Source organism: Dermacentor silvarum, chromosome 7 (assembly GCF_013339745.2).
Source record: "Dermacentor silvarum isolate Dsil-2018 chromosome 7, BIME_Dsil_1.4, whole genome shotgun sequence".
Taxonomy (NCBI): Eukaryota; Metazoa; Arthropoda; class Arachnida; order Ixodida; family Ixodidae; genus Dermacentor; species Dermacentor silvarum.
The window spans coordinates 154,881,512-154,908,975 of NC_051160.1; the positions used below are offsets into that span (position 1 = coordinate 154,881,512).

General features: G+C 41.5%; 1 protein-coding gene across 1 annotated transcript in view; it reads right to left on the minus strand.

The window, feature by feature from the left end:
* Positions 1–2,942: 2,942 nt before the first annotated feature.
* Positions 2,943–27,464, minus strand: part of LOC125947236 (uncharacterized) — a 136,587-nt gene continuing 112,065 nt past the window's right edge. The window contains exons 15-19 of the mRNA XM_049671647.1: positions 26,598–26,722; positions 17,318–17,380; positions 14,292–14,378; positions 7,003–7,079; positions 2,943–3,081 (exon numbers count right to left, since the gene is read on the minus strand). Of these exons, the coding sequence (XP_049527604.1) occupies positions 3,018–3,081; positions 7,003–7,079; positions 14,292–14,378; positions 17,318–17,380; positions 26,598–26,722 (416 nt within the window). The 3' untranslated portion in view covers positions 2,943–3,017. The remainder of the gene's footprint in view (positions 3,082–7,002; positions 7,080–14,291; positions 14,379–17,317; positions 17,381–26,597; positions 26,723–27,464) is intronic.

Sequence of the window (27,464 nt, forward strand, 5' to 3'; positions counted from 1 at the left end):
CAATTTTATGACCAATAACGCCGAAGACGAAAGTATTTTAGATTTTCTTGAGCAAGAATACGAGAACTTTTCTGCAAGAGACTCTGATGGCCATGCAAGTCCGAATGAGTTGTAGTTGAATTTTAAAACTACGGTACACACGTGTATTAATCGGTACGGCCCGCTGAGGAAAATAAAATTCATAGCCACAGTCCATGGATTACACGAGAAATAATTCACCTCAAACGCCGCGTAAAGAGACTTTCCCATAGTATTTCGAGGGTTACACGCAGTACTCTGGCGTCACTTCGTAGAGACCTAAGAAATAAAATAAAACAATCAAAATACCAATTCAATAATGTAAAACTGCACAACTTCCTCATTAATGACCCACGAAAGTTCTGGACCCACCTAACGCAAGAAAGGATCCTTTAAATAAATGGTCAATAAATGATGTGGACGTGACTGACAGTCAACAAATAGCGGCCACATTTAATGACTATTTTTCTGCTGTATTCCTACGTGGTGATGGCCCTTCTACTGATTTCAGATCAATCAGCTTTTCGGTACCTGATCTCACTATAAGCCAAGAAGGCATTTTTTCCACCCTTCTTCATCTGAATACAAAGAAATCATCTGGACCAGACGATATTCCGAACACATTTCTTTCCAGATACGCGGAATGGTGTGTGAAATTCCTCTTTGTCATTTACACCCAGACTGGTGTCTGCGTGAAGGTGACGTCCCCAATGATTGGAAACTGGCAAAGGTTATTCCAGTACACAAATCTGGTATTAAGTCACCGCGTTTCCAGCTACAGGCCAATTAGTTTGTTGTGTACTGCAAGTAAAGTAATGGAACACTTCGTTTTTAAGCACATCGCCTCATGCTTGGTAGACAATAACTTTTTTTCTGAAGCTCAACATGGTTTTCGTCGCGGGTTATCTACCGCGACACAGTTAATACACACTACCAACGATTTCTGCTCAACGCTTGACAAATCAGGACAAATATACGCCATTTTTCTGGACTTTGAGAAAGCATTCGACCGAGTACTGAATTGTAAACTTTTGCTAAAACTTAGGCATATCTTACAAAATCAACAAATTTTGCAGTGGCTTGATTCATACTTATCACACCGGCAGCAGTACGTCCAGATATCCACTTCAAGTTCACCCATCGCTCCAGTATTTTCAGGAGTCCCACAGGGCTCAGTCCTTGGGTCACTTCATTTTCTAATATATTTGAAGGACCTCAAGCTTGACTCTCCTGTGCGTGCCCTTTTTTTTTTTGCAGATGACATACAATTCTTGCTAAAAGTGATCAGCTTACTCTAAATAACTATTTATGTGATGTTAGTAATTGGTGCCAAAACTGGACGATGTCATTAAACGTCACGAAATGCAAACAGATTACCTTAACCCGAATAGAAGTTCCATTGAAGTATTTTTACAAAATTTAGAGCGCTTCTCTCGAAACAGTGGAACAATTTAAGTATCTTGGCGTAACGGTCAGCTGGAATCTCAGTTGGAGCCCCCACATTAAAAACATGGTTTCAGTAGCATCCAAAAGACTATGGCTAATAAGACACGGTTAAAACATGCAACCACTAAAACAAAGCTGGTAGCTTCACTCGTGCATCCCTTACTGGAATATGCTGACGTGGTCTCGGATCCGCACACAAATGCGGATATTAAAGGTAATGAGGGGTTCAGAAAAAGGCACTGCGATTGATATAACACGCCTAAGGAAGACACATATCGATATGTGATCTTCTTAGTCGACTTCCCACCTTATAATCCCGGTCTTCCCACCTTGAAATCCTGTAAAATGCACCGTTTGAGCATGTCATTTGCCACCATTAATAATCGTACCAAAATAGAATTCGATGCTTATATGCCGTACAACACAACACGGTTAATTCGGCACAAACACGATAAAACAATTTCAATGCCTCAGTGCAGAACCAATGCATAAAAGCTGTCCTTCTTTCCAAGAACGATAGCCAACTGGAACAAGTTGCCTTACGACGTGGCCACCTTATCATCACTCGATGCATTTTTCTCTGCAATCAGTTCTAGTCAATAAGTTTTGTATGCTGTTTTATTTTTCACTGGTATGCTTTGATGCTTTATTTTCGAATTTGAATGTAACGCGTCTATGTCTTGTTTATTCCTAATTTGCTCCACAAAAACTTTACTGTGTGCCTATGGCTTTTTTTCTGTTCTAATTGTTATTCTTGTTGTTCGCGTGATAGACCAAAAGCTTGTTAATCGCATGCATGCACCTACTGCTGCCTTGGCAACGAAAAGGCGACCGGCAGTATTGAATAAATAAATAAATAAATCATTTGATTGTACGCTGCGCCACCCACACCATCCTGAACTTCTGCATGTTGTACGCATGAGATCCTATGGGAGCCAATGACGATGTTAGAGACCCTTACTTTCGCAAGTGACATTTGTGGTCTAGCATCCGGGCGATGCTCTTTTAGGGAGGGACAAATGACGTGTGTACTCTATGCAGACGACAATGACGATGGGGGCATTAACGGACTCCCTGTAGTTGGTCAGTGGGATTTTTCGACGACGAAGAAGACGTATCCCTGTTCTGTTTTGTTTGAACAGGTTGTCCTGGTGTTCTTGAAGAACGTCTTCATGTCTTCGGTCCGCGTTGTACCGCGACATCATAGTCAATAAATTTGAATAAACTTTAAATCATAACTAAAAACTACATTTAGAAATAAATTCAGCTGCCTCTTATGCGGCCATGCTGAAATCGTACCATCTATTTTCCAATTTTTTAAATAATTTTAGGTTGCTCTTTCCATCAATCTAAATGATTTGGAGGTTCGCTGCATTCTATATTAGTGAATACCACTAGTGTTGTGTTGGTACGTAAGAAATAAAATTCATTCGCAAGGATTGGTGCAGATGCTTTAATATGCATTCAAGCTGCTGCATTCGACGCAATCGTGCGGAGGACCGCTGGTGCACAGTTTTGTAGTAGGTCTGCGAGGAGATGCAGGAATATCGCCATCATTTGCTCTCGCAATCAAAGCTTGTACGAAACGGTTTATGATCCAACAAGGCAACATTTACTCTGAAAAGAGCAATGACAAACTGCGTTGTAGTTCTAAACAGACAAGAACAACTTGAAATCTTTCACAATGGCATCTTTTGTCAAGTCGCGGGTCTCGCTTAGTCGGCAATAATTTAATCACATTGTCGATTACACGGCCTGACACTGAGTGCAACTTTCCTTTTCATGAATTCGAAGTACTTATTGTTACATTGTACTACCACTCATTCAAAATGAAGTGGCTGTAATTGTCGCTGGCGTGAACACTGACACGCAAAACAATGTTCATGTCGCCTGCTTAACGTAACGACCATGAGCGTAACAATATTTGGTCTTATACTTTGAAAATATCTGCCAGCATTAGGTCGGAACTAGGCACTGAATATCTATAAAGCTGTAATATTTCGTATACCTAGCTTATAGGTAAATGTTAAAGCAAATTCTGATGTAGATTTCCGCGTATACACCCTTAAACTATACTGTGTCAGTAACCAAGCTGTCGGTGATGTGAAATACGACATCTTACGGGGTATAGCACATGTATGCAGCGTACATAACCTTACTCATGATTTCAATGACATTGGCCATTCTTGCGTATTAACAGAAGGCCCTTTTTAAGTATCACACTAAAAACACTGCTAATTCACTAAATGTGTCAAAGAACATTCAATATGCCCTTGCAATATTAGGGGTGAACGCCAATACTGGACAGACTGGCGCTGTAGCCGCAGTGACATAGCATGAGGGATCACGTAGCCACAGGTACTTCATCGGAAGTAGGGGAACGGGCTGATTTATACCACAGAATTTATACCTGAAAGCGTCCTCGCTTCCGTTCGGGTTCCCTGACCAGTAATTCACCAGATGCAAGCACCAGAAATAAAAACCCTAGCCACAACGAAACCACATTTATGAAAGAAACTTCGAAATTAGGATTAACACAGAACAACGTCAAGGCAATCGTTAAAAGCACACGCAGGCAGTTTGTCCTACACCTCAGGGCGGCACACGCGCTTGCTGCATGCGCTGTACCACCACCGTCTCCCCGGTGATAGTTATTCGCTTCGGTTTATGAAGCCATGGCCAGGCTTGCGCCATGATACGCCGAGCGTCATGTGACCTATCTGCATGCCACGATCATCAACACCCCGTGGCTGTGGCTACTCATTCATAACTTCGATTAGTAACCGGAGGCCTCTTGGCGATACCTAGAAAATGCATAGCTAAAGTATTTTCGAACAGCTGCGTAACGTTTGCGCACCGATGTTTGCGGTTGCCGTGTGAAAGGCTCAAATGCTGCGACCTAAAGCCCACGAATCCGTGCGCTACTTCTGCGTACACTGCACGCGTGAATAAAAGAACAAGAACAATATACGCCCAAAACGGGACACAAAGAGCTCGCAGAACCCCCTCTTGTCCTGTCCGCTATTTATTGCCCCGCTTTCCTCGTTTTCCTGGCATGAAGCCGTATACAAAGCGCAAATTTAGGCGCGCTTGCTGTATACAGTGTGTTATTTTCTTTCTTTCTTACTTGGTATTTTTTATCGCCTTGAAGAGCGATTCCGCCTGCTAAGATTATTATCTAAGATGCGGATATTACTTGTGCGGCAAATCCCAATGCCCACGTAAAGATAATTGAAAATATTCACTAATTACCGCTTATTTGTTTTGTTTATGTTATGTGTTGGAATTGTTATAGTGAACAGTTGTGAAGCCTAGCCTGCCTAGTGCAGATCCTAAGACGAGCAGCCATTTTGACATCTGCGCCTCCAAACTGTAGTACTAAATGGATGTGCATTCGTGTTAACAGTGTCACAAGAGCCTCGCTCTAAGAAGTGAGAAGTTTAATTGCAACGCCAATGGACATCATATAGCACATTTTTGAGACGGATCTCTCGAAAGGTATGCTAGTCTTACATTTCTGATATGCAGACATGACTAAATGGCATGACTCTGAAAGCCGTAGCGGCCGTCCGGCGTGATGAAGGGCGTCTTCACACGATCCCTCTCATCGACTTCTATTTGCCAGTAGCCAATCTTGAGATCGATCGATGAGAAATACTTAGCGTTGCACAGTCGGTCCAATGCGTCGCCTATGCGTGGGAGCGTATATACGTAAGTAATGAATAATAAAAATTAACGAGTGCACTATAGATGTGCACAATAATATAAATATAAAAACAAAATAATTTTACTCCAGGCGCATTCAGACTCTCATTCACGCGACCTATGCAACTCGGCAGTGAAACTCCGTCTACAGCAGTCACGAATTAAAAGCCAGACTGAATTTATCGACAACTTGATGTGTAGGATGTGTAGGAGACTGTGTTGTCAAGTAATTTGGCCTCGGTTGCGAACTGCTATCATCTTGGTTAGCTCAGATGGTAGCTATCAACCAGTTCACAAAAGCATCGGTCCTGGGTTGAATTCCCGGACCAAGGCGAATTTATGCAACTGCGATGCTTTCTTACTAAAAAAACCGTAGTTTCGTGCTACTGTCGTCCACATGAGAATTCTTACTTTCATGTTGTACCTATATTTCTTGTGTTTTCTTACTTTTCAACAACCTGATCATTTGTACGCGTTTACCACTCGTTACCACATGCTTATTTATTGATATACAATACCTTCAGGCTCCCAGGGAACAAATAAATGAAGTGGAATGAAATGTGGTATAAACTGCATCACAGCTACGGTGTCTCAGCTATTTGCGCATTGTCGTAAACGGGATGGTATTACCGAGCTTAGCAATTGTTGTTCGAAAATTATATCGCAACTAGATACAACGAAATTTGAATTTGCAGGCAACTTCCAATTATTATAATAATTAGCTGGCGTTTTTCGTTAAAAGTGTCAAAGCTGGTCTCGCTTATCGTTTCTCAACATCTGATCCAGTGCTCGCGACGCAATGCACCAACTTACATACTTAAACAATACGAAATCTAAAAATTGTCATACACCTGAATTGCCACACGAAGCTACAAAGGAAACCCATGCGGGTTTCTGAGAAAGATAATCTCGTATGTGAGGTAAAATTCATCCTGGTCCGGGATTTTAACATTGCACCAACGCCTTTCTGTGGCGGTGGTACTATCATTTAAGCTAACCATAGGTTAGCTGATCGCAGAGCAGGGCGAATTAATCGACAACTCTAGACACCGGGACCCTGAATAAGGTAAATCAGTTCTGTGCAAGAAATTAACTGTCATCCACCTGAATTGTGGCACGAAGCTAGTGGATTACAATGTTCCCCTTTCATGTACTCTCCTACACCTTGCGGACTTTCAAAAAACTGACGCACCTTATTCAATGTCTCGGTGTCTCGAGTTGTCAATTATTCCTCAGTCTGCGATAGGCTAGTCTCCTGGTTAGCTCGGATGGTAGTGCGACCACAACGGACAAGCATTGGTCCCGGGTTCCAATCCTGAACCGGGACGAACTTTTGTTCAACTGCGAGGCTTTCTTTCTCAGAAACCTGCAGGAGTTTCTTCTGCAGCTTCGTTTTACAATTAAGGTGGATGACAATTATTCCCTTTCACAAAGTTTCCTCTATCTTGCGGGCTTCAGCAGAACGAGACTAAACCAGACTAACTCTAGTTCAAGTACGCAGCTTGTTCAAAACTCCTATTTCACGCCAATGACCGCAAAAGCATGAGCCTTCCCCTACAAAATCCTTATACAATATCTGCGTTCTCTCTTTTGACTTCTTGCTACCTTAAAGATAAGTTTTTGTATTAAAATAAATACCACACACTATATTTGCAAGGGTAACGAAGTTTCTGTGGATTTTTAAACACTATTACTGGTGCGTACACAAAGTTTTCATCATATTAGGATGCGCTAGTTGAGTTGCTGCTCAAACCGGTAAGTCTCTTTGCCACAGTTTACAGCAAAGGTCAATTTGTACATCATAGCTTACGTAATTAGGAATCATGTACTTACTCTGCAGTCGGCGGTATTCCATAAAAGAAGATATTGGACCACCAGAAAGGCTCGTCTTTGTATTGGCGGCATGCAGCCTTCATAGAAAACGCAGAGCGCAATTATTGCTTAACAGAATTAAGCACCCTTTTGCACAATAAGAGTGCTCGTAACTTTTTTTCTTACAATTCAGCCAGCTCGTGGTCTAAAACACTCATTTTTTAGTAAAAAGCCGCTAACTGATCACGATGTCAACTACTTGCTCGAAACCTTGTCTTGTAGGTGTTTTGATTATTCGTAGAAGTATTTGTGATCATTTATCTAAACCATTATGCTGCATCCTACGGTACTAAGTGTGGGCTTGGATATGAAAAGGGAAACAATGCCCAAATTCCTGAAACGTAATCAAACGTTAGGAAGGTTCTTTGCCTGGAAAAGCAGTTGCTTTGGTGCTCCCTCATGACTCATTCTTAAGCACTTCGGTGTCTTTAAATGTAGTGACAAATACTGGCGCATATATCCTTTCTTTTTTGCATAAAATGGGAACGAGACATTAACAATGTCCCTGGCTATTTACTTCAACTATAAATGTTTCCAGAAAAGTCGTTAAGACTCGAAAAAGGCAAAGTTCTCGCTACGATGGCTAAATCTCGCTAAACTTGGCAACTTTCTCAATAAGTTGCCAACACTGCTCAATGCATACGGACTTTTTGGTGGCCTATATCAGCAAGTGGTTGAACACGCACATACATATGAACATAACTTGTCGTTCGGCTGTAATTGTTTACTAATCGATCCAAATGAGCGATAAAGTACGGCACAACAGGGATGAACACGATGCACCATGACACAATAATATTTGGAGAGGACAAAATTCGACAGGGCCCCATTTTTCAAATAGGTTTAACTTAGTATACTGCAAACATCACAACGAATAATTGACATTTACGTTCAAGAACACAAACAAGAAAAGTGTATATACCAGAATCACTGAACTTGCTTGGAAGTCAACATGTATGCATAATTAATAGTGCTGATTAAGCAACAGCACTAGGCGTGTCGTGTGATAGAACCCTCTCGTTTAATTTACCGAGCTTATATTGTCCAGAAGGTTAACTACAGAAATAGCTTGCTTTTTACCTTTCTTGATCCTTTGTCATCGAATATGCAGTGCCATCAATGTCCAGGTGTCAGTAACTTTATTAAAACGCTGCGATGTACAAATACTGCTTGCACAGGTACAATTCATACGCTTTTGCGAAAGGAACTGTCTCGAAATAGTCAGTAATAAGAAAATGACAGAAAGCTTGGTTATTGATGATTTAAATGATGCGATTATAGTATACATTTTAGCAGAAGGATGAAGACAGCCGCATCGCAGCATTTTGTCGGACTGCTCAAAAGTGCTTCATTTCCGGGATCATCATCATCATCACCATAATCTGCCTATATTTTATGTCTACTGCAGGACGAAGGCCTCTCCCTGCGATCTCCAATTACCCCTGTCTTGCGCTAGCGCACTTCAACTTGCGCCTGCAAATTTCCTAACTTCATCCCATCTGGTTTTCTGCCGACCTCGACTGCGCTTCCCTTCTATTGGCATCCATTCTGTAACCCTAATGGTCCACCGGTTATCCATCCTAAGCATTACACGGCCTGCCCAGCTCCAATTCTTCCGCTTAATGTCAACTAGAATATCGGCTATCCCCGTTTCTTCTCTGATCCACACCGCTCTCTTCCTGTCTCTTAACGCTAGGCCTAAGATACTTCGTTCCATCGCTCTTTGTGCGGTCCTTAACTTGTTCTCGAGCTTCTTTGTTAACCTCCAAGTTTCTGCCCCGTATATTAGCACCGCTAGAATGCAATGATTGTACACTTTCTTTTCAGCGACAGTGGTAAGCTCCCAGTCATGATTTGGCAATGCCTGCCGTAAGCACTCCAACCCAATTTTATTCTTCTGTAAATTTCTTTCTCGTGATCAGGGTCCCCTGTGAGTAATTCACCTAGATAAACGTACTCCTTTACAGACTCTAGAGGCTGACTGGTGATCCTGAATTCTTGTTTTCTTGCCAGGCTATCGAACATTATCTTCGTCTTCTACATATTCATCTTCAACCCAATTCTTACACTTTCTCGATTAAGGTCTTCAATCATTTGCTTTAAATCGGCTCCATTTTTGCTGAATAGGACAATGTCATCTGCAAACCGAACGTTGCTGAGATTTTCGCTGTTGATCCTCACTCCTAAGGCTTCCCAGTTTGAGAGCTTGAATACTTCTTCTAAGCATGCAGTGAATATCCTTGGAGATATTGTCTCCTTGCCTGAACCCTTTCTTGATAGGTAATTTTCTACTTTTCTTGTGGAAAACCAAGGTAGCTGTGGAATCCTTGTAGATGTTTGCTAAGATATTCACGTATGTCTCCTGTACTCCTTGGTTACGCAATGCCTCTATGACTGCTGGTATCTCTACTGAATCAAATGCATTTTCATAATCTATGAAAGCCATATATAGAGGTTGATTGTACTCCGCCGATTTCTCAATTACCTGATTGATGACATGGATATGATCCATCGTATAATATCCCTTCCTGAAGCCAGCCTGTTCTCTTGGTTGGCTGAAGTGTGTCCTGATTCTGTTGAAAATTATCTTGGTGAATATTTTATACAATACTGAAAGCAAGCTGATGGGTCTATAATTCTTCAATTCTTTAACGTCTCCCTTCTTATGGATTAGTCAGTAATTTGCTGCATGTCACGTTTGTTCGCGTTCTTCCTGCTCTCTGGTACACTTGAAGTTGTGAGGCATTGCGTATAAAGGGGCGCAAGCTTTTCAAGCATATCTCCTCCATCTTTGACTAAATCTACTGTTATTCCATCTTCTGCAGCAGCTTTCCCCCTAGTCATGTCTTTCAAGGCCCTTCTAACTTCATCGCTAGTTGTAGAAGGAGCCTCTGTATCCGGTTCATCACTATTTTGCATGAAAGTAGCTTGGCTGTTTTGGGCGCTGTACAGGTCAGTATAGAATTTATCCGCTGCTTTTACTGTCATCGAAATCGCTGATGATATTACCATGCTTATCTTTCAGTGTATACATCTTGCCTTGTCCTATGCCAAGCTTTCTTCCTAATGATTTAATGCTGCGTCCATATTTTACGGCTTCCTCAATGTTTCCCACGTTATAATTTCGAATATCCCTAACTTTCTTCTTGTTGATCAGTTTTGACAGTTCAGCGAATTCTATCTCATCCTTGACTTGGACATTTTCATGTTTTGTCGTTTCTTTATTAGGTATTTTGTTTCTTGGGAGAGCTTACCTACTGGTTGCATCGGTGCATTACCTCCAACTTCAATTGCTGCTTGCGAGATCAACCTAGTTACTGTTTCGTTCATTACCTCTATGTTGTCTTCATCGTCCTTTTCTAAAGCTGCATATTTGTTTGCGAGCACCAGCCTGAATTGGTCTGCTTTTACCCTTACTTCCTCTAGGTTGGCCTGTTTCCTCTTGACTAATTTCACTCTTTCTCTCTTCAAATTGAGAGAAATCCTAGACCTCACTAACCTATGGTCACTGCACTTTACCTTACCTAACACTTCTACATCCTGCACTATGCTTGGATCGGCAGAGAGTATGGAATATATTTCATTCCTTATTTCTCCATTAGGGCTTTTCCAGGTCCACTTCCTATTGCTGCGCTTCCTGAAGAAGGTATTCATTATTAGGAGCCTATTCCTTTCCGCGAATTCTACTAATATCTCCCCTCTTGCATTCCTAGAACCGATGCCGTAGTTCCAAATTGCTTGCTCACCAACCTGCTTTTTCCCCACTTTTGCATTGAAGTCGCCCATGACTGCAGTATACTGAGTTTGCACCTTTCTCATTGCTAATTCAACATCTTCATAAAACTGTTCTATTTCTTCATCATCGTGGCTAGAGGTTGGGGCGTAGGCTTGTACTACCTTCATTTTGTACCTCCTATTCAGCTTTATTACGACGACTTGCTATCCCGATTTCCGGGATATCAACCCTCAAATTCAAGAATTAACAGACTAATTTTGAATACGAAAGTGGAACTATTCAGAAAACCCACAACGTGGCGTACGTTGCAGCAGGGCAAAAAGTGCAGTTCCTTTTTCCCTGCCGAGAGCCGAAGCGTCCTTGTTATCAGCTGCAGTCAAGTTCGAAGCTGGCGTGCTATACGGAGCTAGGTAAGTCACATGGTAGGTTTGCCATTGGGCCAAATTGGAGTTCTGAGTGTCACGTTTGGTGGCGAATGTCTCGGAAACAAAGCATTTTAGAGGAATCAAAGAATATGACTTTGTCTTTATATGCCATTGCCTTCGAGGGTTTTAAATATATACCATAATCGCGAAATTTAAAAAAGAGAACTAGTACAATATTCGTCATGTAAATGCGCACTCAACTGGTTCCAAATTAATTTGCCTGACCCAAAAAAACAGCTGAGCAAGCTACATTTTCGTAGCCACCAAAGCGTTTTCATTAATATTAAAGATGCTTTAACTATAATAGTACAGTAGAAGAAAATGAACAAATATGAGAAGAAAACATGCAGGCTATGTAGTCCTAATAAAGTCTGATTTTAAAAGGGGGATAAAAAAAACGCGGACCCTTTGCAAAATAAAAATAATTCATTTCGGACAACAAAAAACGCTTAGTTCTATATAAGGTCCCTGGAATTGCCCCAACGGTGTCCAAACTCAAACTCCTCAAGGTTAATGTTTAATGCACTTTTTTTCGCATTCGCCTTAAGAGGACGCTTTTGCTCGGCTCCAACTCCTGTGACGCCTATTCAAATACTTGCAAAGCCCGGAAACGGTTTTCTGAGCTAACCCCTGCTCCGATGTCAATGAAATTTGCTGCATTTCGGAGAAAAAAATCAATTCTTGTGACTGCTCCAAGCAAATTTTTGATTTAGGGCCGGACCGTTCTTACAACATTTGTTAAAAATTGCAAGTTTAAAAAAACAGAAGCCAGCTGTTTACAAACTTGTCCCTCTGCAGCAAAAACACATATAGCCATTCTGTAAACTGCATCCGTTATAACATTTAAAGTGGACAAACTTTATATAAACTTAAAAGCTTACGTGGAATTGTCAGAATGTTTACAAGGCTTCTGTGAAAGTCTTATTCATAATAACGCTATATTGCAGAGCAGTGTATAATACATATATTGTGTCCACTTTACATGTTCTAATAGATGCATTTTACAGAATTGCGGTAGAATTTTTAATTGCCGAGTTACACAGATGTAAACTTGCTAGTTTTGTTTTCGGAAAACTTGCAATTTGTGACACTTTATATAACACCATCGACAGCCGAAATCAAAAATCTGCCTCCACCAGTCACTAAATTTTAACTTTTTTATAGAACAAATCTCACTAATTTTGGTGCAGTGGTTGACGAGAAAAACTATTTCTCCTTTCCCACGTATTTTGATAGTAGTCCCCGAGCTAAAACTTCCTCTTAATACCTTGAAGTAACATCGCTCATAACAATCTATTCAGGACTAGCAAATTCCCACAGCACAATTCCAAAAACACCAGAAGAAAAAAAATAAACCATTATCGTCGCCTTCACGCGAGCGAACTTGTCGCTTTTTTTGTTTGTTCTTGGTGCAGAAGGCGTCTTCAACTGGTTTGAAACGGGTTCAAAACTTGCTTCATTTTGAGGTCATCCACATAGCAGCAGCTTTCTTCCTCAGTAAAGTCTTGAAATGAGGCCTAGGGTACTTTCTGTCAGATTTTTTATATCCTTGCACAAAAATGGACAACTGTTCTAGATTTTTTTGTTTTTTTTCTGTATTCCGTCAGTAGACAGGGCACAAATATCGCGATAACGTATCTCACACCTAAATCCGCAGCCAGAATATATTAACAAGGGTTCCCCCAATTCATGCCATCAGCTTCTGAAAATTTCTGAATTTCTGAATATGGGCAGCGATACATGTAGTTGATTTTTATCGAACATTTTTGACAATCTCTTGGGTGGTTTTTATTTTTATATTCTCTATATTTTCGTCTTCACTATGAGCCAGCTATGTTGACTGAAGAACTAATCCTCAATTACAAAGATGTCTACTTATTTAGCATCAGCTGACTCTACACTGTATCTTCAAGCTTCCTAATCTTACAGGACAAACTAATCCACTGACACGCGCGATGGTAGGTACTGGCATCACTTTGTGTAATTCGTCATTTCCTTCCTTTGAAGTTTACTCCTCGACTTCGCAACCATAGGAAAAAATGTGCGCAAGCCTCAGAGTACCCTGCATAAGTTACTACAGCAGGCGTTATACGAACCACCTTCGCTCTCGTTTCCCAGTAGGTGTGCATCTCATGACGTAGTCGGCAGGCGTAATCACGTGGGAGCACGCCATTGCCAAGTTTTGGCAAGCGTTACGGGTCGCTCGATCCCCTGCGCTGCTGCTACACGTTGCGTGGCACTGTGCAGCAGCATAGTAAACAAAAGAAAAAGCCGGAACGAGCGCCAAAAACATCGCAATGTCGGTCTTCCACGTGACAGCCTTCAGCAGCATCACGTCACTACACATACAGTTCCTAAGAAACGAAACCAAAACTGCTCTGCAGAAAAGCTAATGGAGTCAATTATGAAGCGTGCTCTAAGGCTTGTGAGTATTTTTTCTAGGGTTTCGGCGTCCAGGAGCTTCAATATGCGCAGAGATGTCCATGTTAAAAATGTCCATATCTGTACTCTCTTAAAAGTAGTTAACTACAGAATGTGAGCAAAGAGCTCCCACACTTGAACCGACTGCGAATGCAGGACGTTGAGGTGCGGTTAATTGGTGTCGGTCAAATGGAAGGAGTAACGCACGCCATTCGTTGACATGCATTTTCTTAAATACGACGATGCCACGAAGAAAGCACTCTGACAAACTCACTGCATACCTGTGGATACGAGAACGGTACTCTGCAGCACATTACGTACCCCCCTTTCCTGTCGTAGTTTTTACCTCTTCTCGGGAGCGCTCCCCGATTTCCTGACCGTGACTACTGGGCGCTGCTGCTGTCTTGCCAAATAGCTCAGACCATTAGCTCGTTGCGATGATCGCAGCTTGTGTCGCATTGGATAGCACGGGTACGCAAGAATACGTACGCACCAAGTTAGGTTACTTCAAGGATGCAGCAATGAGATTTGTAAATCGATAGCATTCGACTAAGAGCTTAACGAAAGATTTGTTTCGTGTAGATACCAAGATGCGCAATGGATCTGCATACTTCTCTCTGGTAACATGCAAAGCACAATTATAGTGCGTGGGTCTGACGACTACCCACCTCAGCGAACAGGATGTACTTCATCCAGTGTTTGTATTGCGGAGGAAGACCATGATCAATTTTCTCGTTTTTCAGGGCACCGATTTCCTGAAAAAATATGTTAAGCGTGAGCCCTCCCTGTACATTATAGCGCAACATATCTATGTGAAATGTCAGTACAACTAAATTAGTGTCTGTGATAACAAACGTTCAAAAAAAAAAAACGGTGACAGCTGTTCTCGTCGCACCCTCAATAGCGAGAATATGCAGAGAATACTACAAACACAAAAGTCTTCGAATACAGTTGTGTGTGCCCGCTTCATTGAGAGCGGCCTCCTCGGGAAGATTTTAGAAGTTTGGAATCACTGGGCATGTTGGGTTGTCCATGCGTAAACACAACCATACCACCTTGCCAGCAGCACTCAAACCTAATATAGCTTCAATAAAGACAACCTCAAAATGTGAATATTAGTGTCATTTATCTATGCATTCGGGATTTCCATACAGTTTCCTACAAAAATTACCACAGTTAACTCTGTGACCGCACTCGTTCAGATACCATAAGAATGATGGTTAATACATTGATGTGTCTAATATTCCTGCGTGTCACGTAAGTCGTTCTTGCGGCTTTCTTTACGACGCTTTATGTAGCTAAATTTAGAAGCCCTAATAGCTATCTAAATACAGCTACTCCAGTGCCTTCTGCGCGCATGCGTAATCATTGTCAATTGTTGCAATTAAACCCATTATGTTGCTTCAAAGTCACAAAGCCGGTTGCAGACGAAGTGTAGGCTAATAACTTCCACGCCAATCACCACTCACTTCCTCGCTGAGAGAACCACTGTTCTTGCAACTCCCGTAGACACTAACGCCACAATTGCTTGTAGTAACCTTTACAGGAAACTGTACCACTTAAACAACGTTTTAAACAGGTCAGCGGCGCTTTTTTTAGCGGGAAACGCAATACCGCTATTCTAAATACATCTGTCATTGGGCAACTAACAACAAAAAATTAAACAAGAACGTCAAGCAGTTCCGAACCAATAAGGTGCTAATAGACACAAAATAAGAAACCTAACGTGTTCAACTTGTGCTTCCTCATGTCCTTAATCTCTTCTTCCATGAATATTCATTTTCTTGTGAAAAAATTAGGCTATTAAGTAAACCTTTTCAAAATCAACCGAACTTTTATAAGGAAACGCAAAATAGGGATTTGATAAGCAATAGTCGCGCATCGTATATGATACACCGTGGGGTTCCTCGTATATTTTATACTATACAGAAAAGCATACGTGTTCTGAAAACCTGCGAGAAATACCTCTCATAAAAAAAAACTTACACATTGCTGTAAAACTGAAACGCATGTCTCGCAGTTTCATCTAGTACTGGTTTCCTCAAAATTTGACGACGTCATCTTTCATTGACTAATTGGTAGCCCCAATATCCAGGTCAGCACCTTTGAAGGGCTTACTTTATATGAAAATCTCATTTATGAGGCCTATGAGGCTAATGCAAGCTCGGAGATCGCCTTCTTTCTCTTTGTACATGAGTTCACAGTTGGTGGAGTGGTCATTAGCTCTTACAGCACAGTAGGCTGTAAGTCGTTACACTGCTATCATTTTTATATTCTGGTATATTCATGATTGAAACAGTGCTAAGAAACAGTACAGCCTGTAAAAGCATCATAAGTTGCCACCAAGTTAGCGCTTTCACATTCAAACAATTGTTTGCTCTCCTCTGCATATCAACTTGAAACTACATGTTGTATTCTATATGATACCGCAATTAATACTTGACTCAAAGACCAACCTCAATATCTTTCTCATACGAAACATTGCAATAATCTAATAAACAGCAATCAGACACCCTGATATTGTTGCCAGCTCATTTCGTGGGTAAAAATTGTCAAATAACCTGTTTCTTGATTAACTTTTAGCGCGCTGTACGAAGAACTCAAGAACTACTCGTATTTTCATACTTGTGATGACTACGTAGTTAATCGCCACACACGGCACAGATTGTGAGTAAATATGTACAACCTTCTTTCTTCCTGATTTTATTAAGCTTGGAGCTGTTGTCCTACGCGCTTTATACAAGGTGTTTCATTTTAGCTGCCACAAATTAAAAAAACTGCCTGTGACAGATAGCACAATTCTAATCCTTGATCTAAACTACTCGACGGGGCGGCGATTACTTCCACGAGAAATGAAAACGCCTAATTTAATAATTAACATGATTATGCTAAATAACTTTTAATGAGTTATATTACAGCACATATTTCAATCTACGAATTATAGCCGGTGAGTTTTATAGTCGGTGAGCTGTTTTATGCATTGAAGCACAGAATTAACTGGAACACCAATGCATTTCATGGGACACTTTGAAAATTAATATCTCGAAACTTGCGCAGCCCAGAAAATTCTTTCGAAGTGGAAGCACCTTGGAAACTCACTAGCTACAGTTCGTAGGCTAAGATATGTGCCGTGAAATAATTCATTAGAAAATTAATTAGCGTAATTATGTTAAGTATTCAATTACGCATTTACATTTCTTGTGGAAGTAATGGCCGCCTCATCGAATAGTTTAGATCAAGCATTAGAATTGGGCTATCTGTCACAGACAATTTTTAAAATTTTGGTACAGCTAAAACGAAACCCTGTGTATGACCTACCATGCGGTAAGGGGTTAAACCAATTTTTCGGCTAAACCTATCCAATAAATTTCAACATTTTTACAGCATCTGCATTTGTAATTGAACACTGTGAAGCTTTCTGGCTTTATTCTTCAGTGATGTTCAAATACTGGCCGGAATTGAAGCTAAAGCTGCTATTTTATTTCATTTTCGCACTGTGTATTCAAAAACGTCCTAATGGTTTCGGTTGCCCATTTTGGCAGCACGAAAACATACAACAAATCCTACGAAAAGACTCATACTTCCGCATTTGCCACTGTAGGATATTATTCTACTACCTCATTAGTACACAAGTAATGATAATCTGCAAGCAATCATGTTGTCTTATAGACCAGCAAAAGGTGTTCGCACTTACCGCCTCAAGAATATGGAAGAACCACCTGCTGGCCAGCATGTCTGCCCAAATCCACCTGTAGTCCTTTTAACCGACACACGAAAGAATGAACAAAGTAAATTAAGCATGGGATTTTGCTAATTTGGCTTGTTAGTACACGGCTCATTGCAAAGAAACAGCTCCATGACGATACACAGAGGGCAAGAAGGAGAAATAATCAAGCGCTGACTAAAAACCATTGATTTACAGACTCTGCGCTTTTATATACAAAACGAAGCGCACGCGAAACCTGTTTTTTTCACAAGAAGCGGAAATCGAACTGTTCCGGATTGGAAACTCGCAACAAGCGATGACACAAAAAATGTCGCGTAATGTTACGCTTAATATGAAACATAATTTTCATCGAGCTTCCACGTTTACCGGGCTTAGTGACGTCATTGACATCGCTCCGTAGAAAAACCGAGCTTCCGCAAGGAATCAGCAGTGAGCATGGCGCAAGCGCAGGGAGCACATAGCTGACTATGCGTCTTCTTCGTTTTTTTTTTTTTGTTTGTTTGTTTGCTGTTGTACAGGTTAGTTTCTGTCTATAATTTGTAGTGTTCACTAATTTACCATTGTTTGCCTTGCCCACAAATTTTGCAATGCTTGCGTGCAGTTGTCTTGTAAGCGATGTTCAGATGATGCCGGGGCACTCCGTTAATGAAATGTTCCAGACTACTTTGGAAGGTCACCGATACATCGAACTGGACATTTCTGAGCTGAAAAACTGCTTGGAAGCCACATAACACGTGGTACAAGGCTTTATTAGTCGTTTAGCCAGCGTTGAGGCTGGTATAAAGCAGGCATAAATCAAAGTTCATAAAATTGCTTGCCTAACTTGTACGGTTACAAATGTGCAAAACCTTATTCGAACCCGGAAGGCAAGTTTAGTGGACCTAGAAGATAGAAGCCAACGTTCGAACTACACAGTTTTTGTCATTCTCAACAGAGACAATGCGGGAAACCAAATCAGTATTATGGACTACAGAGAATAATGAGTTCTTCAGGGACAAGGTGGACCTTACGTGCATATCTGTTGATCGTATGAACAACGACTACTGCGCCAGACACGGTTCGCAGACGTACTCGTATGTTCTGTCAAAGCTAAAAGCTGACTGAGAAACCGGAAAGAAGGCTTTGCTAGCGTACGATCGAGTTCACAACCGGTGTTTGAGACGACGCATCTCATTGACAAAAAAAAAAAAACGCTTAACCTTGCACTCGGCCGCGCAGCGCTCGAAACAGCGAAGCTGGGTGATCGTAGCTCAGCATTTTCCGGAAGTGCGCGCGAACTTTTCATCTTATTACTAATGATGATTATACTTTCTTTTCGCGCGTCTCGGACTTACGGACTTACAGCCGTCATTGCGCGTTGCATGGCGCAGCTTGCAACACCGACACCGCATTGCAATGCCGACAACGCGTTCCAGCAGATCCGCTCCGTGAATGCGTCTCTCTCTCTCTCACTCTAATAGCGCGCAAAACCTCTTCACCTCGCAAAGCACGAGCGTGCGAACGTGCCAGCTGTGGACAAAGACAACGACGCTCGAACGCAATCATATGGTTCGCATAAATGCATGTACGGCAAGCGTGGTTGTATAGCCGAATGTTTACGACGATCACCTTGGGTCCGGGGGTACGCGGGTCCGAATCCCGCCTCGACAAGAAAGTTTACTTCCTTTTGTTTCTTGATACGAATATGAACTACAAATTACGGCTGGATTAAACAGCTTCGCTGTTAAAAGCAATGCCGGGAAGAGAAAAGCTTCCCATTCAAATATCACAATAAATAACACGCCCGACACGCTTGGTTACTCTCAACGCAAGGAGCACACTAAACGAAAATAGATAAACTTGAATATAATTTCTTGTCTTGTGATTCACACGATTCGTTATCACGGAGACCCGGTTCGGTGATTTGTTCAATGACGTCATCATCCATGAGGCTATCAGATTTTCGGACGCGATAGAAATTCCCGTGGTCGAGGTGCCACAGTAATCACAAAAAAATGATATTGCGGTTACTGTCGTCGATCAAATCAGCGTTCATCAGCTTCCTTGTGAAGGTTCTGATAGACAACATACCTTAATTCTCGTGGGCTGCTTATCGTGCACCTGATACATATGCGATGTTTCCCAACAAATCACACGACGCTCTCTCAGGAAAACGTAAAAACTACAGTAATAATAGGTGAATAACAGACGGGGATTTTGAAAATCGCTTGGGAAGAGGCCTTATTACAGCAGTAGATATAAAGTAGCCTAACAGGGAAACTGCTGTGTTTTCTTCGTTTTCTCTTGAGTAATATTATGGAACGGAAGTAGCCTGTCAATCACGAGAGCCATCTTAAAGCGGTGCACATGCGCGTGTACGTGATACGTGAAGTTGGCGTTTCAGAACACGCATAACCACACTCAGCGTGTGATTCGTCTTGCGCGTGGGGATATTAATTTTTCGAGGATGCTGCACACAAAGGCAAACACTCTAGGTATTCCTACGCTATTGCACAGTGCTAGTAATCGTTGTGTATATAGCAGTGCATAAACCACATAATGTGTGTACTGCGCTGCAGCGAATAAATGGAGGACACAACTGGAACGCGAATTGTACGCACACCTCTTGAAGATTGTACACAGAAATTAGTGCATAAATACGTACATATGAACGACACTTGCTGTTCAGTTAAGGAACAACCACACAAAGCCAACAGACACAAGGGCGATAAATGTATGCCTAATGTTCTGTATGAATGCTTAAACAGAAACCTAAAACTTCTGATGACTAATATATATATACATATATGAACGAGAAGAAAGGAAACAGAGGGACGCGTTGTTTATTAGTTATATTTTAACAGCCCAACACACAAAGACACCAGGACAGCATAGGGACCCACGCATGCGAAGACGTGGGTTCACCTGTGGCCATTTGTTTTTGCATCAATTTCGATTAACATTATTTCTTTATTCAATTAACAAGTACAAGTAATTTCCCCTATGCTGCCCTTGGTGTCCTTGTCTGTCGGCTTCTTATGATATGATTTACATATATGTATACCGTAGATTGTGCTGGCGGCTTCAGCGACGACATCGCCTTCTTTAAGAAATCAGCTGTGGTAGATAGCACAATTATACTCCTTGAGCCGGATTGCCGAAACAGATGGATCCTATTTGGACAAAAAAGCTAAGTGCATATTGAACTAAATAACCAAAATTCACTAATTAGGTTAACTAATTACTTCGCAGCAGATATTTCAATTTACAAATTGTAGCCTGAGACTTCGCAAGGTAGATCGCATCTCCAGGACGACACCAGTTTCGAGATTTTGACTCCCTAACTTTGCAAAGAAATGCAATGGTGGTTCAGTTACTTTTGCGTTTTAATTCATAAAACGACGTTTCGTTAAACATGAAAGGGGAACAAATTTGCATTTTTACGGAAAGTTTGACGGTGCATATCGATAATGATGTATTCCACAGAATCCTTTTCAACTGGATATACCTTGCAGTCTCAAAAGCGACAATTTGTAAATTGCAATATGTGACGTCAGGTATTTAGTTAAAAGAAACTTGCTTAATGATGTTTCGGGAATGAGTAGACTAGCCAATTCGATTTCTGGTGCAAGTAATGTCCTCCTCTTCGAGTAGACCAGCTCATGGACTAGAATTGCGCTATCTGCCACAGGCGATTTTAAAAATTACGTAGTGTTCGCTCAAACACCTTATACATATATAGGGTGCTTTTTTTAGCTGCACCAAATTTATGAACATTGGCTGGGGTAAAGACCACAGTCCTGACTCTTTATCTAAAATACTCGATGAGGCAGCCATTACTTCAGGAAATCCAAGTGCCTACGTGGATAATTAACATATTTACGCTGATCAACGTTTTATTTATTTTATTTACAGCACATTGGTATTTAAATCTACTGAATATAGCCGGGGACGTGGCAAGGTGTATCCACTTGTAACGGATTCTCAGGAGTGCGTCAGTTTCGAGATATTAATTTTCAGTGTCCGACGAAATGCATAGGCGTCCCAGTTACCTTTTTTAAAGAAAACGCCGTTTTATGCATTTAAGCACAAAAGTGAATAGAACACCAAATGCATTTAGTCCAACACCTTAAAAAAACGTGCAGTTTCATACAAAAGGCGAAGCCTCGATTGCAATAGCAGATTAGTGGACAGCTATACGAATTAAGGGGTAATTTTATGTGCCGTGTAAACTTGTAAACACAGGTGTAAATTCGATTTCTAATCGAATTACACCTGTGTTTACACCTGTGAATAATAAATTCATGTAAATGGAAATCGATGAACAAGCATGGCTTCACGCACATCTTGAACGCATCTCACTCTATGACCGCGGAAACTCGCTGTGAAAACGCTGGAGTGAGTAAGCGCCGCTGCAGCAGCGAGCGAATTCACCTTCGTGCCGCCGGCCTCATCAACGCGAACTAAGCCGCGATAACACAGCGCAAGGCCGACTCTGCCCCCGCCACAGATGGCTTTAAAGATACAGCGGCCAAGAGGGTGCGCGAGGCGTACAACGTACGCCTCGCGCACCCTCCCGACCCCCCGGAACCTTGCGGCCCCGGCGGTCGCGCGCGGCCGCTCGGGCCGCCAGGAGTAGAACGCCCCCCCCCCCCCCCCTGCCTCCCTCCCCTCCGGAGCGTTCAGCGCGACTGGAAGACAGGGCGCTTCCTTCCCGCTTCGCTCGTTTGAGTGCGCGAGTTTGAGCCGCGACCGCCGGCTCAACCTCGCACACTTTCACGCGCGCATACAGCATACGGCACGCGGGGACAATTTTATCGCCCTTGGACTTTATAAGGGACCTCACGGCGATGGCGAGGGCGACGACGGCGGCAGAAATGCGCCTGGAGTGTCCATATAATTGCAATTACAATAAATTTAATATATCTACACTGGCGCATTCCTGAGTATTCATTCCAAGTGGATACGCCTTGCGAACTCACTAGCTACACTTCGTAGATTCAAATATGTCCCTATCGTAAATAATTAAAAAGTTCATTAGTGCAATTATGCTATTTATTTAGGCATTTTGCATCATGGCTTCTCGTAGATGTAATGACCGCCTCATCTAGTAATTTAGATCAAGGATTAGAATTGTGCTATCTGCGACACGCAATATCTCTTTCAATTTTGGTACAGCTAAAAAATGGCAGCCTGTATACATACATACGAATAGAATACAGCGTTTCCTAGGTAACGACCCGCCGTGTTGCTTAGTGGCTTTGGCTAAGCCCGTGTTGCTAAGCACTAGATCGTGGGATTGAAGCTCGACCACAGCGCCCGCATTTCGAGCATCAAAATGAGACCGTATTTCTGGCACGTTAAACTCCAGCAATTATTATTATTATTATTATTATTATTATTATTATTATTATTATTATATTATTATTATTATTATTATTATTATTATTATTATTGTTATTATTATTATTATTATTATTACTATTATTATTATTATTATTATTATTATTATTATTATTATTATTATTATTATTATTATTATTATTATTATTATGGGTTGCTTGTTCAAGCCGTTCCGTGGTGTGCTACACGATGACATGATCCATGCTACTGAAATAACAACCCCCAAGGATCAAAGTGGCGTGTAATTTGGACATTTTTTACCAGAACGCTCGCGGACTTCGCACCAAAGCACGTGAATTTTTTGGCAATGTGATCTCATCTTCTTTTCCTATTTTCGTTGTTTCTGAAACTTGGCTGTGTGGTGACATTTCGTCTTCAGACTTCTTTCCACCGCACTACAACGTCTTCCGCAGTGACCGGGACTTCAGTGGGTCTCAACAAAAAGGTGGTGGCGTGCTGATTGCAGTTGACAATTCATTGAAATGTGTACGGCGCATCGATATAGAAAGTGTACAGGAGTCGATATGGCTAGAAGTCAGCCTAGCCCGATGTGAAAAATTGTTGATTGGATCGTTCTATGTACAGCCGAATATTTCCCCTGTTTTGTATGATGAGGTCATCTCTTCCATTGAAAGTGTAGTATCCTCCCATAGTAAGGACAAAGTAATTCTTCTTGGTGATTTTAATACACCAGGTATTGATTGGAACACACTTAGACATTCTCATTACAATCATTACACAGAGAAAAAATGCAGCCTGTTGTTGGACTTTCTGTCTTTCTGTTCCCTTCAACAGCATAACTTAATCACCAATTCCTGCGGCAACGTCTTAGATCTTTGCATCTCAAATTCTCAGGTTTTAGATGTCTCTCGTTCCGAAAATTTCCTTGTGCGTACCGATAAGTTTCATCCGCCACTAAAGATAACTGCCTCTGTGTCAGCACTGAGGCAGAGCTCCTCCAGCGGCGTAAATGAATCCCCACGCTTTGCTTTCAAGCGTGGTGATTATCTTGGTTTATATAATTCCTTGTCCACCACCGACTGGTCACTGGTTACAGACAAAAGCAATGTTAATGACCAAGTAGATCAGTTTACAGAGCTTGTTCTGAGCAGTATGCGCAAATACATTCCCCAGTACAGGCCTAGACGCTCTAGATATCCCCACTGGTTTTCAGTCTGAACTCATAATTGCCCTAAAGCGTAAAGATCGCGCACACCGAAAATCCAGAATTCCGTTGCCTAATGAGTACAGAGAAGAATTCCGCGTTTTTCGATCTCTCTGTAAACGTCTCTATAAGCGGGATCAAGATTCATATATGGCATTCTTGGAAAATAGCGCCTCCGACCGGCCGGCGGAATTTTGGAAGTATATCCGTAAGCGTTCCAATAAACATGGAGAGGGTTTGCGCTTACTTGACTCTAGAGGGGCAGAAGTGCTAGCAGTCGCGGATTGTTTTGCATCCCATTTCTCTTCGATATATAAAGATGCAGGTTTCAACGCTGGTGTCAGTCAGCAGAACACGACGGTTCTTACATCTAGTGCTGTGTTGTTTGATGAAGAGCTTGTCCACGAATGCCTTAAGCGCTTGAAGCCTTCCCTATCCTGTGGCCCTGACGGCATCCCCTCCGCAATTCTAAAAGCTTACGGCAGTATATTTGCTCCAGTATTGACATCTATATTTAATAACTCTTTGACTACTTCCACTTTCCCTCACATGTGGAAAACTGCTCGTGTTTTTCCTGTATTTAAGTCTGGATGTAAATCAGATGTGTCGAATTATCGCCCAATTTCTCTTCTCTGTGCTACGTCCAAGATTTTTGAGCTTGCTCTTCACAACATATTGTCTTTTACTGTGAAGAACTCGCTCATTCCGAATCAGCATGGATTTCTCACCGGCCGCTCCACTATCACAAATCTCGCAAGTTTCATGACACAGATCTCCACGCCGGTACTGCAAAGGGGGCAAGTTGTCACCATTTACTGTGATCTCAGCAAGGCTTTTGATGTAGTCAGCCACTCGCTGCTTCTGATCAAGCTTACGCACTTTGATGTTGACTCGTCAGTTGTGAATCTCTTGCGCAGTTATCTTCTTGGTAGATCCTGTTATGTTAACGTCAGTGGCCAAACGTCTTCTTCTTACATGGCAACTAGCGGCGTCCCTCAAGGATCAGTATTAGGACCACTCCTTTTTTTAATTTTTATTAATGACGTTCTTTCTGTTATTCCGAACTCTTCTTTCCTTCTATATGCCGATGACATCAAGATTTTTAAGAAAATTCACACTGTTGATGACTGTCGCGCCCTGCAGTCTGACCTGTTTTCTTTTTCTAAATGGTGCAAGGATAATAACCTTACCTTGAATGCTGCTAAGACCAAAGTCATGACTTTCACACGCAAAACAGCAAGTATTTCTTTTTCTTATTCTGTAGATTCTGTGCCGTTGTGTAAGGTCTGCGAGATCAATGATCTTGGTGTACTTTTTGATGCAACCTTGCACTTTTCGGCTCACACTAAACGTGTTGCAATGCGGGGTATGCGCTCTCTTGGTTCTGTATGCAGACTATCGAGGGAATTCAAGTCTCCTACACCGTTCCGCAAATTATACACAACCATCTGTCTTCCTCAACTCGAATATGCGTCAGTCGTCTGGAATGGCTCATCTAGATCCAACAGTGACATTATAGATCGTGTCCAGAAAAAGTTTCTAAGCATATATAATCACCGCTTTGCAAACCTGGACATTGCACCCTGTACTAGCACTGTTGGATTGTTGTCATTGCCCTCACTTCGCGACCGACGTAATCGCGCTGACCTCCTGTTTCTCTTTAAACTCCTTCACGGTAACCTCACGTGTCCCGAACTTCTCGGCTGTGTCATGTTCCGTATCCCACGCAAGATCACCAGAGAACATAGACCTTTCCATGTTCCTGCCTGTCATCATGAACACTCAACTGTTCACAGAATACAGAATCTTTATAACACTTACTTTCGTGAACTTGATATCTTTCATAACTCCTGGTCATCGTTCCTTTCCGAGCTTTGCCTTGTGTTATAATTTCATGTATTGTTCAAGTGCCCTTCTCCTCCTTTTTCTTTTGTATTTACTTTGCGCTTTGTTGTCGGTACTCTCTTCTTTTCACAATTTTTATTTTTATTCATTTATTGTTTAATGATTTTTCCCTGAGTGTTTTGTTTTTGGTTTGTAATGTATGCGTGCGCCAGCACTCAGACCTTAGGGTTGTTCCTGGGCACGTTAAATAAACATGATTGATTGATTGATTATTATTGTTATTATTATTATTATTATTATTATTATTATTATTATTATTATTATTATTATTATTATTATTATTATTATTATTATTATTATTATTATTATTATTATTATTATAGGTAACCTTCGCCAAAGTTGAAAAACATGCCTAGGCTCTATAGAAGGACGCGACCAAATGGAAGTTGTTGGCTATTGTATAGAGCAGGTCACACTAACTTTTAGTGCGTGTAATTGCAATAGTATTTCAAGAATAATTATAAACTTCGTAAGTATTAACTTTGAAGCAAAACTGGCAATGCGAAAGTTGTACGCGTTCGAAGAAACATCTAATTCAGCATTCTACTAATTTTTGATAGATAGATAGATAGATAGATAGATAGATAGATAGATAGATAGATAGATAGATAGATAGATAGATAGATAGATAGATAGATAGATAGATAGATAGATAGATAGATAGATAGATAGATAGATAGATACGGCTTTTTCCGCACGTACACGTATTCGTTTCGTTTGTAGCTTCGTCCTGCGAACGCGTCCCCAAGAACTTGCTTCTAGGCGAGTCTTCAACCCCCCTTAACTGTTCCTTACCTTGGTCACACTCGGCTCGGTCACGTTCAAGTAGTTGCGTAGTTCCTCTTCGATAGCTGTAGCATTCGGCATTACGTAGCTTATAATCGGCACACCGCGGTGAATCCTAGCCGTGTCGTTTGCGCCTGCAGAAAAATGCATGAAGCTAATGAGCTACTGACTAACGCAGTGGCATATTGCATTGCCTTTTATTTTTACTATTTTGATCATCTTGCCACGTCTAACATCTTAAGTAATTAAATGCTGCCTGTTGCACATGAACAAATGCAATTCGGATGCAGGTAACGTCACTGTATACAGTCAGCCTTCATCAATGAAAACTTAAATTTACTGCAACTCACTGCTGGGCGAGGATATAAGGCATTTGTTAGCGAAGTAGACTCCCGTCATCTATTTTCATGGCAGTCGCAATAGCGAGAAATATTGCCTGCAGATCCAGTTCTCATAATGTCTTCGGGGTGACTCGCAAGATGTGCTCCCTGTTACAAACAGTATGAAGCAATTCAGACTTGAGGATCTTTTACAAAGATTCCGAAATACGTAACTTTCAGGACTCACGGAACATGACCAATTACGTTTAATAGCCCTCGAATACTGAGACGCATAGAGTGTCCAGGTCATGGAATGCAAGTTTGTTGTGGCTTTTCTTGTATTTACAACCGCCCCATATCAACAACTCTTCAGTAAAGCTGCCTTCTTGCTTCATTGCTGGTAAATACTGGCAAGCCCTCGGGGCACCCCGCATAATTTACCAGATGTGCTACTTTCATTTGCGTTCCCCTGGAGGTTTATGTAGCCATGCATGTGTCCGAACACCGAAGGTGGTCACGTGGGATCAAAACATTATGGGGTTTGGGCACTGGCTCT